This window comes from Vigna unguiculata, chromosome 7 (assembly GCF_004118075.2).
Source record: "Vigna unguiculata cultivar IT97K-499-35 chromosome 7, ASM411807v1, whole genome shotgun sequence".
Taxonomy (NCBI): Eukaryota; Viridiplantae; Streptophyta; class Magnoliopsida; order Fabales; family Fabaceae; genus Vigna; species Vigna unguiculata.
The window spans coordinates 29,409,296-29,422,286 of record NC_040285.1 but is presented as its reverse complement, the minus strand read 5'-3'; the positions used below and the strand labels follow the sequence as shown (position 1 = coordinate 29,422,286).

The 12,991-nt window shown below is 30.7% G+C and overlaps 1 protein-coding gene across 2 annotated transcripts; it reads left to right on the top strand.

The window, feature by feature from the left end:
- Window positions 1-3,720: 3,720 nt before the first annotated feature.
- Window positions 3,721-12,071, top strand: LOC114192655. Of its 2 annotated transcripts, none has more exons than XM_028082430.1 (13): window positions 3,721-3,824; window positions 3,924-4,017; window positions 4,117-4,192; window positions 4,419-4,521; window positions 4,836-4,883; window positions 8,831-8,987; window positions 9,062-9,291; window positions 9,489-9,550; window positions 9,767-9,964; window positions 10,602-10,746; window positions 10,950-11,275; window positions 11,360-11,504; window positions 11,606-12,071. In XM_028082430.1, exons 6-13 carry the CDS (start codon window positions 8,834-8,836, stop codon window positions 11,843-11,845), a joined length of 1,500 nt encoding a protein of 499 aa, XP_027938231.1. In that variant the 5' UTR covers window positions 3,721-3,824; window positions 3,924-4,017; window positions 4,117-4,192; window positions 4,419-4,521; window positions 4,836-4,883; window positions 8,831-8,833; the 3' UTR covers window positions 11,846-12,071. The 2 variants fall into 2 exon arrangements, with proteins under 2 accessions (XP_027938231.1, XP_027938230.1); XM_028082429.1 differs by having other exon boundaries at window positions 8,823-8,987.
- Window positions 12,072-12,991: the final 920 nt, after the last annotated feature.

Below are 12,991 nucleotides of genomic sequence, written 5' to 3'. Positions count from 1 at the left end.
ACTAAAAGTTCTAAAAATATGATAATAAAGTTTGAATTTAAAATAAATTTTAATTAAAAGGTTTTTAAAATATGATGTCTTCTTAATATACTTTTTTAAGGTCTTTAAACAACTTTTACAGATTTCTAATCAAATTTTCTATTTAAGATGGAAACAAAATCTGAAAATAAAGTAATAAAAAAATTTAATGAAAATATGTGAACAATAAAAATTAATAATAATAAAATTAAAATATGATATACAAAAATAAATAAATAATGATATAATGATATAATTAATAAAATAAAAATAAAGTAAATAATAAAATATTAGAAGTAATACTTCATTTAAATTTGTAATACACTTATATTAAATTTATAAATAATTTCAATAACTATTTTACTAAAATGTGAAAGTTATAAATTCTTTAAATTTTTAAAGATATAAAACTATTTATTGATTTCAATTTCAATTTTTTTTTTAAATTAATATTTATATCGTCAACTTTGAAATTCTAAATATACATTTACAAAGTGTTTGAATTTGAAATTTGAAATCTAAAAAAAGTACAAAAATATGTTAACAAAAAGTTGAATTCGAAATTCAAAATAATGAAGCTTTTTTTATGGCAACTACCGTATATTTTTTCTGAATTAAGTACTCATATTTTTTTTAAATAAACTTTATATGGTTCATTCTGTCGTATTAACGTGTTATATTTTTATGTAATACATTTCAATTTGTAATATTTTTGTTTTGTTTTTAATTATTATATTTCTTTTTTATGTTTTCTTGATTTATCAGTGTTGTTTATGTTAGTATTACTCTTACAATAATAATAATAATAATTATTATTATTATTATTATTATTATTATTATTATTATTGAAGTTCCATCATCTATGTTAACATTGAATTCTGTTGGATCACATATAACCACTTTTTTATCATTGATATTTGTGGTAATGATCATGCCTTTCCATTCTTTTCTCGAATCATTCATCGAGATTCGTGGTTGTTATCTGTTTTACGTTCAGTTTATTGGCTTGAACAAATTTCACATTTATGCCTATACATTCTTCTTTATTTATATTATGTACTTCATGTTAGTATAATTGGTTAAAGAAAGGAAGGTTTATAGAGCTTTAGACTTTTTTCGATGAAGACTCGACATATAAATAACACAAAAATCACTTTATACTGATTTACCCAACTCAGATGTTATGTGTAATTCTTCTTTAAGACAAAGCTTGAAATGTTCCATTAATAAAATAAATTAATTGACTACAACAAGTACGTCAAGTGTCGTTGATTACAACCAGTACACAAATCAATTTTGGTTCCAAGTGCACAAATTAATCATAGTTATTCAAGTACATTAATCACTTTTGATTATATAATGAGTGCACAAACAACTCTTGATTTTCGTTTTAATCTCTCCCTAAGTCTAGAACCTCACGTAATCATAAAAGAAACAAATTTCAAAAAGAGAGCAACATAAGCTCACTAAGAAACTTAATAACATGAAAAAACACAAAGATTTTACCCACCCACATAGAGCATTTAGAAACTCAAATACCGGTAGGTTATGTAACTTGTATGTAGTGTTCATTTTTATTTATTGTGTTCCTCTTTGACTTTGATTCCTTTATATAGGCTTCTAGAGATAATTGTTGTTTCATCTCTTTTTCTAAGATATGATATTTTTTTCATCTTTGATGGGTGTTGGTCTAAAAGCTTGATAAAGAAATGATTAATCTTGTATCAACTTCGTACTTTTGACTTTTCTTGATAAGGAAACAATTCAAAACAAATATAATTTAAAAATATAGAAGTGTATCATGAGTGAATTATATATAACTAATAATTTGTTTCCTTTTTCATATTTAAAATTGTTGTTGACAAACTTTATATATAAAAGCTTTATATGTGAACTTTGTAAATAAATAGTTTCCATTAAAGGTTTTGCAACGCTTAATTGCATTTCAAATTTGCCTCACAAATTTTATATTCTATAAAATTTTACTTGACAGATCATAACAAACAAAACAAAACTAATATTAGAGCTTCACCTAGCACAAAACAAATGTTAGAAGGTTCATCTAACAAATAACGTATATACCTACTTATAAAAACTCTCTTTGAGAGTCTACTGGAGCTTAAATCGTGTTATGCTTCAAGAAGGACAAACAAATTGCTTAAAGAGCTCGTCATCGATGATAAGAAAAAAAAAAAAAACAAAAACTTCATCAAATGCACATTAAAAGATAAATGAAACTTCATTTAATACAACTTTAAAATGAGACCTGCATATGCTGCTACAAAAAATTACACGTTTGAAAATTCTCATAACTAAAGCATGTACGAGAGTGTTGTCTTTTTGTGATCATAAAAATCTCTCTTGAAGAATATTTATTAAAGTTATACCATCTAAAAAGACTATGTAAGGATTATTATACCATGTAAGATTTCAACTTCTATATGTTTTACTACTTTTTGTATATATCTTTGGTTACTCTGTCATATACAAAAGTGAGGCAATGAGTGAATTGAAAATTGTTTCTCATTCTGTTAGAAGGTGGGACAACTGGCACCGAATAATAAAATCGTAAAGAGAGAGAGTAACAAATTCAAGTATAATTATGGAGTGAAACTCAAATAGATAAATAGGTCAAAGGGAATAGTGAGAGAGGGGAGAAAATGGTTAGTCTATATTTTTTTTCTTGAGTATTATTCTTCTTTGATATTTTGTAAAGTGCTACTGGGTAGCTCTTCTTCCGCTGTTAAGTGCTTTTCAAAAAGAATAATACCACATAAACTATCTTTTCTTCACACATCATTAAATTTGAACATTTGTCATTTTTTTTAAATAAAGTCCTCGTACTTTCTAATCATTTATGAAAGATTTTCACATTTATTGTTTATTACACTCAGAAATTTTTAAAAAGTGGAATGATTTTTCATATTTTTTGTCCATTATACTCTTTTAAAAAGTAGAAAGATTAGTTATTCATCGCTTCTTTTCATCATTTTTCCTTTCTAGTGTTTCTTTCTCTCCTTATTACTCATCACACTCTTTCCCTCTCATATTACACTGTCGAGCAAGTGACACATGAACATTAATATATTCACATTTTATTAATAATACAAGAAACGATATTTTTTTTACTTTTTATCTTAAAAGTATAATATCAAAATTTTAAAATAAAGTTGTAGTCATACAGCTTCATTCTATTGTTTTAAATTTTTTTAACTTTATTATTTAAAAAAAAGAAGAAGCAATAGATAACACTAATGAAAGAAGGGTTAATTAAGTCGTATAACTTATGTTTGAGTACAAAGAATCTAATATTGTCATTTATGTGGGGGTCATGAGTTTTAAATTAATTTTTAAAATATTGACGTAAATTATGTAAGTAATTGAACTTCTTCTTCTTTTAATAGTTTGTAAAAAAAAGAAACTTAAAAAATAATGTATGATTTATGTTAATTTAAGTAACATCGCGACAAAATTCAAATATGAACACATTTTTTTTCTTATATTAACAAATGGTGGACGGAGGACAAAAGTATCAGAGAAATGTCAGTTTTGCTGCTTTGGTAATTGTACCGTCAAACGGCTGCGGCTTTTCTTTTCCATTTTCTTTTTTACAAGTTCTAAACTTTAGCAAATCACTATCTCCATATCTTTGTGACACAGAGAGGACAAAGACAGTTTGGAAGAAGAAATAAAAAGCAAGAAGACAAGACGCACAGGTTGCGTTTTAGACAAAGAAAATAATAGAAGGGTTGGAGCGGAGAAGGAGAAGGGAACGCCAGGAGCTTCAAGCTTCAAACACGGAAAAGGTGTGACCTTTCATTTCCAGTTCATAATATTTTTTCATTTTTTCTCATTACTTGGTTATGTGTTATGAAACTCTCGAACTTTCTCGTGCTCTCTTGCAGTCCACCACTGTGGTTCGTGTCTCGTTCTGTGTTTCGCGTTCTCACCGGTTCAGTAGCAGCAATCCAGGAGCTTCAAGCTTCAAACACGGAAAAGGTGTGACCTTTCATTTCCAGTTCATAATATTTTTTCATTTTTTCTCATTACTTGGTTATGTGTTATGAAACTCTCGAACTTTCTCGTGCTCTCTTGCAGTCCACCACTGTGGTTCGTGTCTCGTTCTGTGTTTCGCGTTCTCATCGGTTCAGTAGCAGCAATTTCCTTCACACTAGTTCGGTTCACGTACTCGCTACATTCTTCAAAATTTATATCATAATCTCTGAGTTCCTTTTGCTTGATTATACTATATGTAAAAATATTGAATGAAAATTTTAGTTTGAAATCCATGTTATAAAGATAGAATGAAGGCTACTCTGTATCATATTTGAAAGTTTAATTGATATTTAATATTAATTAATATATGTTGGATTCTCTAATTTTTTCCTATCACATTACAGTTTAATCGGAGAAGGTTGTTTGAGTGAAGTTTCATTAAGTTGCCTAGTGAAAACTTGGGAGAAAATAGAAGTAACATTCAAGAGTTGTGAACCTGCAACAAAGGTGGGTTATGAAGTTAGCATTTTGTCTTGCTCATGTTCAATTTAAATTTTAATTAAATGTTGATGGAACCTAGATTTAAAAGGACAAGAACAATGGATGGTTGCACACACGTAAAAAATTGTTCCGAGAAATGATTAACATGAAAAAGAATAGAAAATTGTCAATTTAAAAGTTGATCTTATATAAACACTTTTTTTATTTCTATTTAGAAAGTTCTATACTCATGACTTGAAATTAAAAGTGTAAATATTTGCTTGATAGATAGTTGCTATTTAATATTAATTAAAATATATATTGGATTCTCCCTTTTACAGTTTATTTGGAGAAGGTTGTTTGTGAGGTTTCACTAAGTTGCAATAGAGGTGAGTTATTGAGTTAACATTTTATCTTATTCATCTTCAATTTATATTTTAATTAAATGTTGTGTTTTGAAGATTGGTTTCACTCTTTATGTGTTAATTATATGTTATTACCTAATATTTGATTACATAATAAAATTTTACATGTTATTTCATTTCATTTTTGATATTGTTAGGCTCTTATTTACGTAAAATTTTAAAATAAATTATTGACTTTTAGGTTGTAGTAATTTTGCATACATATACTAATTTTAATAACATTTAAAAAATGTTTTTAAAAGCTAAAAAAATGTTGTCCTTTGCAAAGGCAACATTTATACACATGTTATGTATAGTGCATGTTACCAAAAGGTTTTAGCAACATTTTTATGTACTTTTAGTATCATTTATAAAAATGTTACTAAGTAGCATCTTTACTAACACTAAAAAAATGTTGCCAATTTAAATTTTTTGTAACACTTAACAAATGTTACCTATACATTTTCTAACATTTAAAAAAAAATGTTAGCTATGTATTTGCTAATATTTAAATAATGTTACCAATTATCTTATTTTGTAAGAATTAAAAAATGTTAAGAATTGCCTTTTTTTTACATTTTAAAATTGTTCCTAATTTATCTATTTAGAAATAAGAAATATCAAATACCACCATAACTAAAAATGGCAACATCTAATATACATTTCAATCTTAATTATGCACTGCACAGTTCTTGTAAATATAAAACCAAATACCAAGTTCCATCCTTTGTTAACTTTAATTTAAATACAAATATTTACTTTTGTAAAAATCTTAGTGAGTAGTTTAGAAGGACCAATCACTCTTCACTAAGAATGTCACGAGTGGAATGAAAAAGTTTCTCAACTTTATGTAGTACAATTATGACAAATAAAACCTAGATGCGGGGAGGGAATTGACAATTGCAGCAGTCAAACTGGCAGACGTGTAAACACAAATAATAGGAAATGGTGTAGTGTGGGTGGGAGGAATCTTGGGGAAGTGAAGAAAGGTGTCTTTGGGTCAGAAAACTCAATCTGCATTCTTTAGAGTAAAAAGCTTTTGACAATTTTGTATCTATTCACTCCATAAATTCACCTAGAATTAATTAATAAGGTCATGGAACTTTAAATTTGACTCTATTTTCTTGCTTTTAGCTTGCAAAAATAAAGAAATGATGAAACAGATGCTATAATTGCACTAAAGGAACCCACATGGGCATAATCTTGTTAGTGAAACCCACATAGGCACCATTGCCAAAGAACCATTGAGATACTTCCCTTATATGTTTAGATGGGCCTTTTAAGTTTCATCCTGCATAAGGTTTAAATATGATATATAGAGTAGAATGGGACTTGTACTTCCCATCCACTAAAGAGTGGGCCAGTTAGTGCCATTCCTTTCGTGAACCTAGTGCCTTAAAAGGTTCCATATTGTGGTTTTTTTTTATACCAATGGTCACAAAGAAAACAAGACTAAAGATCTCTACCAAAATGATTGGCAAGCAAAAGACACAAAAAATAAGTGCAAGTAAAAAAACACCAATACTTGGCTGAGAGCAACTCACCAATGAAGAAAGTTACAGCATGTGATTCTTTGTGTTGGCTTGGTCTAAGGTATTTCATGGCCTATCTTCAGTTTTCCTCAACAAAATTTTTTATTAACAGTTCCTCAACTTCGTCTGCCAACTTCATCTACTAACTTCACCACCTGTCATTTGAGTAATAAGCAAACAAAGCCAAGCTAGTTCAAAAAGTTAAAGAAATCTTTGTGCAAGTGACAGACAACCATATCTAATTTTTATTTTGCATGCTTCAAGGTCATCTAGTGGTACACAAATGAAACATACGATTATTTGCCACTTGAGATTGTTGGTGACCATTCATGTGCAAGCATAACTTGAGGCCAAACTCTTGACATGATTTGATATGGTATCACACATATTTTTATCAGTCTATTTGATGGAACTCAAATATTTTACTAGGAAGCACTTTTAGTGTATGTTTGCCTGAGATTTACCTTATCTAAGCTATTGAAATAGGAACTCTCAACCACTTTGAGATAAATGGGAAGAATTTGTTTTTCTGTGACCTGAAAAACCACAGAGAAATGTTTTGTACTGTTTATTTAGTACAACATAGTTGAAACCCCATTTGTAGCATCAACTTTGAAGCCTCTAATTCACTTTACCTTATCAAACTTCTTCAGAATCTTTATAAATGCAAGCATGTTCAAGTTCTTGAAAATTGGACAAAACATAAGATTTTTCATATTAAATGTTATACTTCTATTAAGTTTATTAAACAAACATGCCTGAAAAACAAGTTTTTTTTTTACTTGTAAACTTTTAGATATCCTAGGCCTTTGTAGAGCTCAATGAAACCTCCTTTGATCATCTTTTCAGCATGGTGCAAATTAGTTTTGTTCAGGGGGATGTTTCCACCTTCTGGACGGTGTGGTCAAGGGAATGTTTATCCTCAGATTCTTCCCTTGGAAGTTGATCACATGGCTAGAAAGTGTTCTTAATTTACCATCTTCTCTTTTCATTTGCAAAGACTTGGCAAGTTCTTCTGCACCAGGGGAATCTAAAAATGGAGCTTCAATTTTCTCCAATTCATCTGTGCTTGTTGTGTCTTGCAGTTCTTCTTGTTGTGGTCTGCTCCTAAAAGAGTCCTCCTCTGTTTCCAATGAACAAAGTTTTAGACACACATAATTACACGTAGCATCCAAAAGTATATACTCTATAGCTTTACCCTTACTACTACCTACAAGATACAAATTTGCACCATTCTTGAAAAACCATTGCACTGATAATGGCATGTACATGTCATATGGATGAAAGTATATAATGGGACCATAATGTTGAACAAGTGCAAGAATCTGGTTCTAATTTTGCATCACATGCAAGGAAGAATCAAGATTTTTTAGGCTTGCTATATCCACCACTTGTTCAGAATTAAAGTAGGCACTACCATAGCAGAATGTCCCAACAAACACACATCTAGCTAACATACCCCTATCACAGGGTTTTGTATTCCCTACCTGAAATGCATTTTTTGCATATTTTGACTTTATAGTTAGTGATAGATCTTTAGAATCGCAAGTTTATACAAAGAACAAATACTCGAGTTAAAATCTACCATTAAACATCATGAACGTCTGCTGGCATTACACTTTGTAACAAGAAAGAGGTGTGTGAAAAACAACACTACCTTATTTTACTAACAATGTTGGCCAAATCCGGAAGGCAAGTGGAACACCTTCAACAAATCTCCATACCTCTCCCGTATCCCTAACAAACACAAGTTAATTGATTACACCAAATGAATTGAAAGTAAAAATGTTTCCTATTTCGAAACTTGTTGTTCGTCGAAACATAAGTTGAAACAGCGAGAGTGGAAATTAGAAACTCACCACCAAAATGGATTGATGAGCAGAATTTTCAAATTCAACCATATTCCGAAGGAGGAGGCACCAACGAAGCAACAAGTAGCGATCGTGCATGTGCTTCCTGGCAACGACGCCAACGAGAGCCTCAACAAGAAGTTGGAAAAGAAGCTCGTATTGGAAGAGCCAGTTCAACAAAAAGCATAGCTTGGTCACCATGCTTGATCTTCAACACCAAATCCTGCAAACACAAAACACAACGTAACGAAGAGAAATCGGAATCCAAAATAAATAAATTGATAAGGAGAAATTAAATACGTTGTCGATGATTGGAAAGAGTTGGTCGAGGGAAGAATTATTGGTTGTAGCGTCGATAACGTAGTTGTGAAAGAACAACACCAAATCCATCTGAATCTTTGCAGTATTTCACCATCTGAGTCTCTATTTCGGTCGCTAAACGATTTGCTACCGATTTTTGGTCATTTAGCGACCAAAATGGGTGATCACTAAAACACATTTTTTTTTGTAGTGTTTTTTCATTTTCTCATTACTTGAGACAGTTTTACAGGAAATGAAGTTGTCAGATGTTCTAATTGTTTCCGCCGGTTTAATTGCCGCCGCTGCCGCTTTCTCGTACCTCCAGAGTGGTGGGAAAGAAAGAGAGAAGAAGAAGGTCGTTCCTAAGAAGAAATCTGGAAAAACAGAAGGCTTTTCTCACTATGTTGGTAAGTTCGTTTTGGGTTCTCAATTCCTTTAACCTACATGGTAATGTTTTTTATATGGTGTTATTCATTTGTAGCAAGACAACTGGGATTTCAAGACGCGGAAGAAGTTCCACATTTATGCTCGTTGGTCCAAGACTATTTGAAAAGAAGCGAGGAGTGTGATGGGAGAATCTATGAGTATATTTCTCATTCCAACGGAGAAAACATAGATTCCCTATATATAAAGCTTGTAGATGAAATTGAAAAATGCATCCTAAGCTATTTTTCATTCAACTGGAATCAAGCTCCATCTATTATTAATCAAGTATAAATCTTAGCTCCTCTTAGTATTTATTTATCCGTATGTTTTTTCCTTACATTCTTACTTAAGACTGGTTGGGAATTTTATTTTGCTTTGCTATCATGCAATGATAATCTGAAATTTCATATTAAATCTCCAAATACAGTCATATATATTTTAAACTTACTATATTAATTATTCCATTGATGGGTTGATTGTAGGCTTTAAGCGTGAAGTCTCCCCCTATAAGAAAGCTGAGGGAAATTATCTTGGCAGCTACAAGGTAAAATTTTATTTTCTTTAATCCTTGCATTATTTGTAAAATAGCATCTCATAATATTGTTAAACTAAAAGTTTTTGAAATTTTAAGAACATATGTTTCTAAATATGTGAGAAATGCAGAGAAATGCATTATGTAATCATGTAAGAGAATACATATTAATCTAAATATTTGTTGTACTTAATACTTTGCTAATATGCTAATACGGTGTGTCTACAGGAAAATACGGTTTGAAAGAGTTATTATGAGTTTGCGAGTAACCAGAGTATTCTCTACCTTAGTAGAAGAAATGAAAGCACTGCAGTGTAATCAAGAAATGGTGCCCGCGAACTTACCTGAGAGGAGTCCAGTATTGCTGTTTCTGGGAGGTGGCATGGGGGCTGGAAAAAGCACCATCCGTGAAGCCATCCTGAAGGAGTAACTCTCAACCTATTGAATTATTACACTATAATATTATTAAAATATATGATGATTATCTGTTGATTGTTTTATAAAATTTATCTCAATACAAAATAATAAAAAAAATGATGGGTAAGAATAACAAGTAAAATGATGATGCAACGATCCAATAATAGCACATCAAATAATTAGTTATATTACTGAATGATTTTTTTAGACATATAGTAAATGCTTTTTTAGTGCTAATTCTTTTATCATTAGCTATAAGCATAGGTGAGAATTATTACAAGATTGTAAATAAAATCCACTTAGGCAGTTACTTCCTGCACCCTCCCATATTTAGTCATAAATATAGCCATCTATTACTGTCCACCGGTTTATCCATAACATATCAAAAGTAAACACTTGTATTGCTGCTGAATACTTTTCTTTCTTGAGGCATGTAGTAGACTCTTTTGTTATAATATAAAATCTGTTAGCTCTGAGAAATTGTGAGAGCTACAACATTATAAATAGAATTTATTATATAATATTCAAATATGAAAAGAATTCTTTCTTACAACTTACTTTATAAATTTGAATAAGATTATTTATATTTATATAATGACTTTACTTTATAAATTTGATTATTTATACTTATATACTGGCTTTGCAGAGCATTCTGGTCACAAATAGCTACCAATGCTGTGATAGTTGAGGCAGATGCTTTTAAAGAAAAAGATGACATATATAAGGCTCTTAATTCCACCACCGTTCAGTTGGGTCGTGATCATAATGAGGGGCTGGAAAGTGCTGAAACGGTATGTTTCTGTGCGAAGACTTTCAATTTGTATTTGTACTTTTTTTTAACTTATGACTATTGTGTATGCACATATTTTAAAAGTTTATGTTGAGTAAATTTTTTTTTTAATTTAAATATTATGAAATATGTGAGATAGGTTAGATCTTCTTTCTTATTTATAATTAATAACAGTTTTATGTTTATCAAATATGATCTGAACAGGTGCATGAGTTTTCTACCCGTGCTGCATCATCTCTCCTCGTGACAGCGCTAAATGAAGGTCGAGATGTAATCATGGATAGTACCTTGTCATGGGAACCATTTGTAAAACAGACCATTACTATGGCAAGAAATGTTCACAGATGCAAATATAGAATGGGGGAAGGCTATAAAGAGAATGAAGATGGGACTGTCATTGAGAATTATTGGGTTGAAGATGAACACGGGGAAACTCCTCCAACAGGAGAATCAAACACTCGACAACCTTACAGGATTGAGTTAGTGGGCGTGGTTTGTGATAGCTATATTGCTATAGTGAGAGCCATTAGGTATATACATATTTACTAAGTTACTCATTAAGCAATTGATTTTGTATATTTGACGACTAACGTTTCATATTGGAATTTTGACAGGAGAGCTATTGCGACAGGAAGAGCAGTAAGGGTGAATGCGCAACTAAAATCTCATCAAAGATTTGCCCGTGCATTTCCAAAATATTGTGAGCTTGTCGATAATGCCAGGCTTTATTTTACAAATGCTATCGATCATCCACCAAAGGTAAATTTTAATAATTTTATTTTAACAATTTCAGTTATAATGTGAAAATTTGGTTTTATTGTGCCAAATGTCATGAAAATAACTTTTAGAATACATTGCAGCTCATAGGATGGAAAGATGGTGTTGAAGATTTACTGGTGCATCCTCGAGATTTTAAATGCATGGAGAGGATAGCCAATTTGAATGTTAAGGCTGATTGCATCTATAACCTCTACAAGGAACCAAACACCGTCATGGAATCCGGTTCCATTTGGAGTGAAATAATTTTGGCACCTTCAAGAATAGAAGACCAAAAAGAATTGAGGAAGGCTATTGAGAAATCAGAGAAATATGATGGCTAAATACCTCAAGTTATTGGAGCTCAATAGCATTTATCTATCAAGACTGTTGGGTTTCAATGGTGAAGGATGCCGGTAATCTAGAATTAATATGACACCAGAACAAGAACAAGAACAGTGCAATTTTCTTTACTTAGTTATTGGATATTAAAGTACTTACCAGATTCTCTGTTCTGAACTTTTAACAAGTTGACATGCCGCAGTTGTTTTACTACTCTCATTATTTTTTTTTCTTGTGATGCTCTCTAAGTTTTCACCGCTTCACATCTGCTCTGATTTATTATTATTATTATTATTATTATTATTATTATTATGAGCAGTGATGAGATGATGCTCTCAATCTTTGCTGATAAAAATTTATTTCCTCCGCATAAGACCACTCCTTGGTTTCTGTAGCCAGAAACAATCCAATCATCCAATATATGTCCTTACAACCTACCAAAGTTTATTTTGAGTACATGTTAATATATGTTGGCACGCTGGCAGCAAAAGTTTTTGACCCACACCATTCAACAGAAAGATAATAGGAAGCATGCAATTTTCGTAAGATGTATGTGTATTTTTTTGTTCGTATGAAATTCTCTGGAATTGAATTAATTCCACAGGTCACTTTATACATGGTCGATGACTACGAACATGGTTATGCTAGAGGGGATATTACTGATTTTGAGGATCTTTAATCTATAAAGCTAATAAGCTGCATCAAATAATTTACTTGTGGATTTTAGCATGAAAAGAATACAATAATCTTCCCTGTCTTAAATCCATACTACTAACAGATACCAAACTAAACTTCAAAACCTATAGTGATAGTTGAATACTACTCATTACACAATAATTTGGTTATATTTTTTGAATGATTTTTCTATTTTTTTAATGGACTCCCTCAAATCCTTTTTATCACTTTTCCTTGAGGGTGATAGAACAACAATCTTACTCCAAAGAGAATGAGGTTCCATTATGGGGTTGGGTTCCTTGTGAAGTTCGTAGACGGAATCAGCTTTGGCATTCAAATCGGCTAACACTTTTAAGCATTTGTAATTTTTAATACACGTCCCCCATCGATCCTCATTTCGAATATGCTCCTTATAGTCTGTTATGTATTACAAACAAGTTATTATTTCCATGACATTTTGATATTCACAAAGT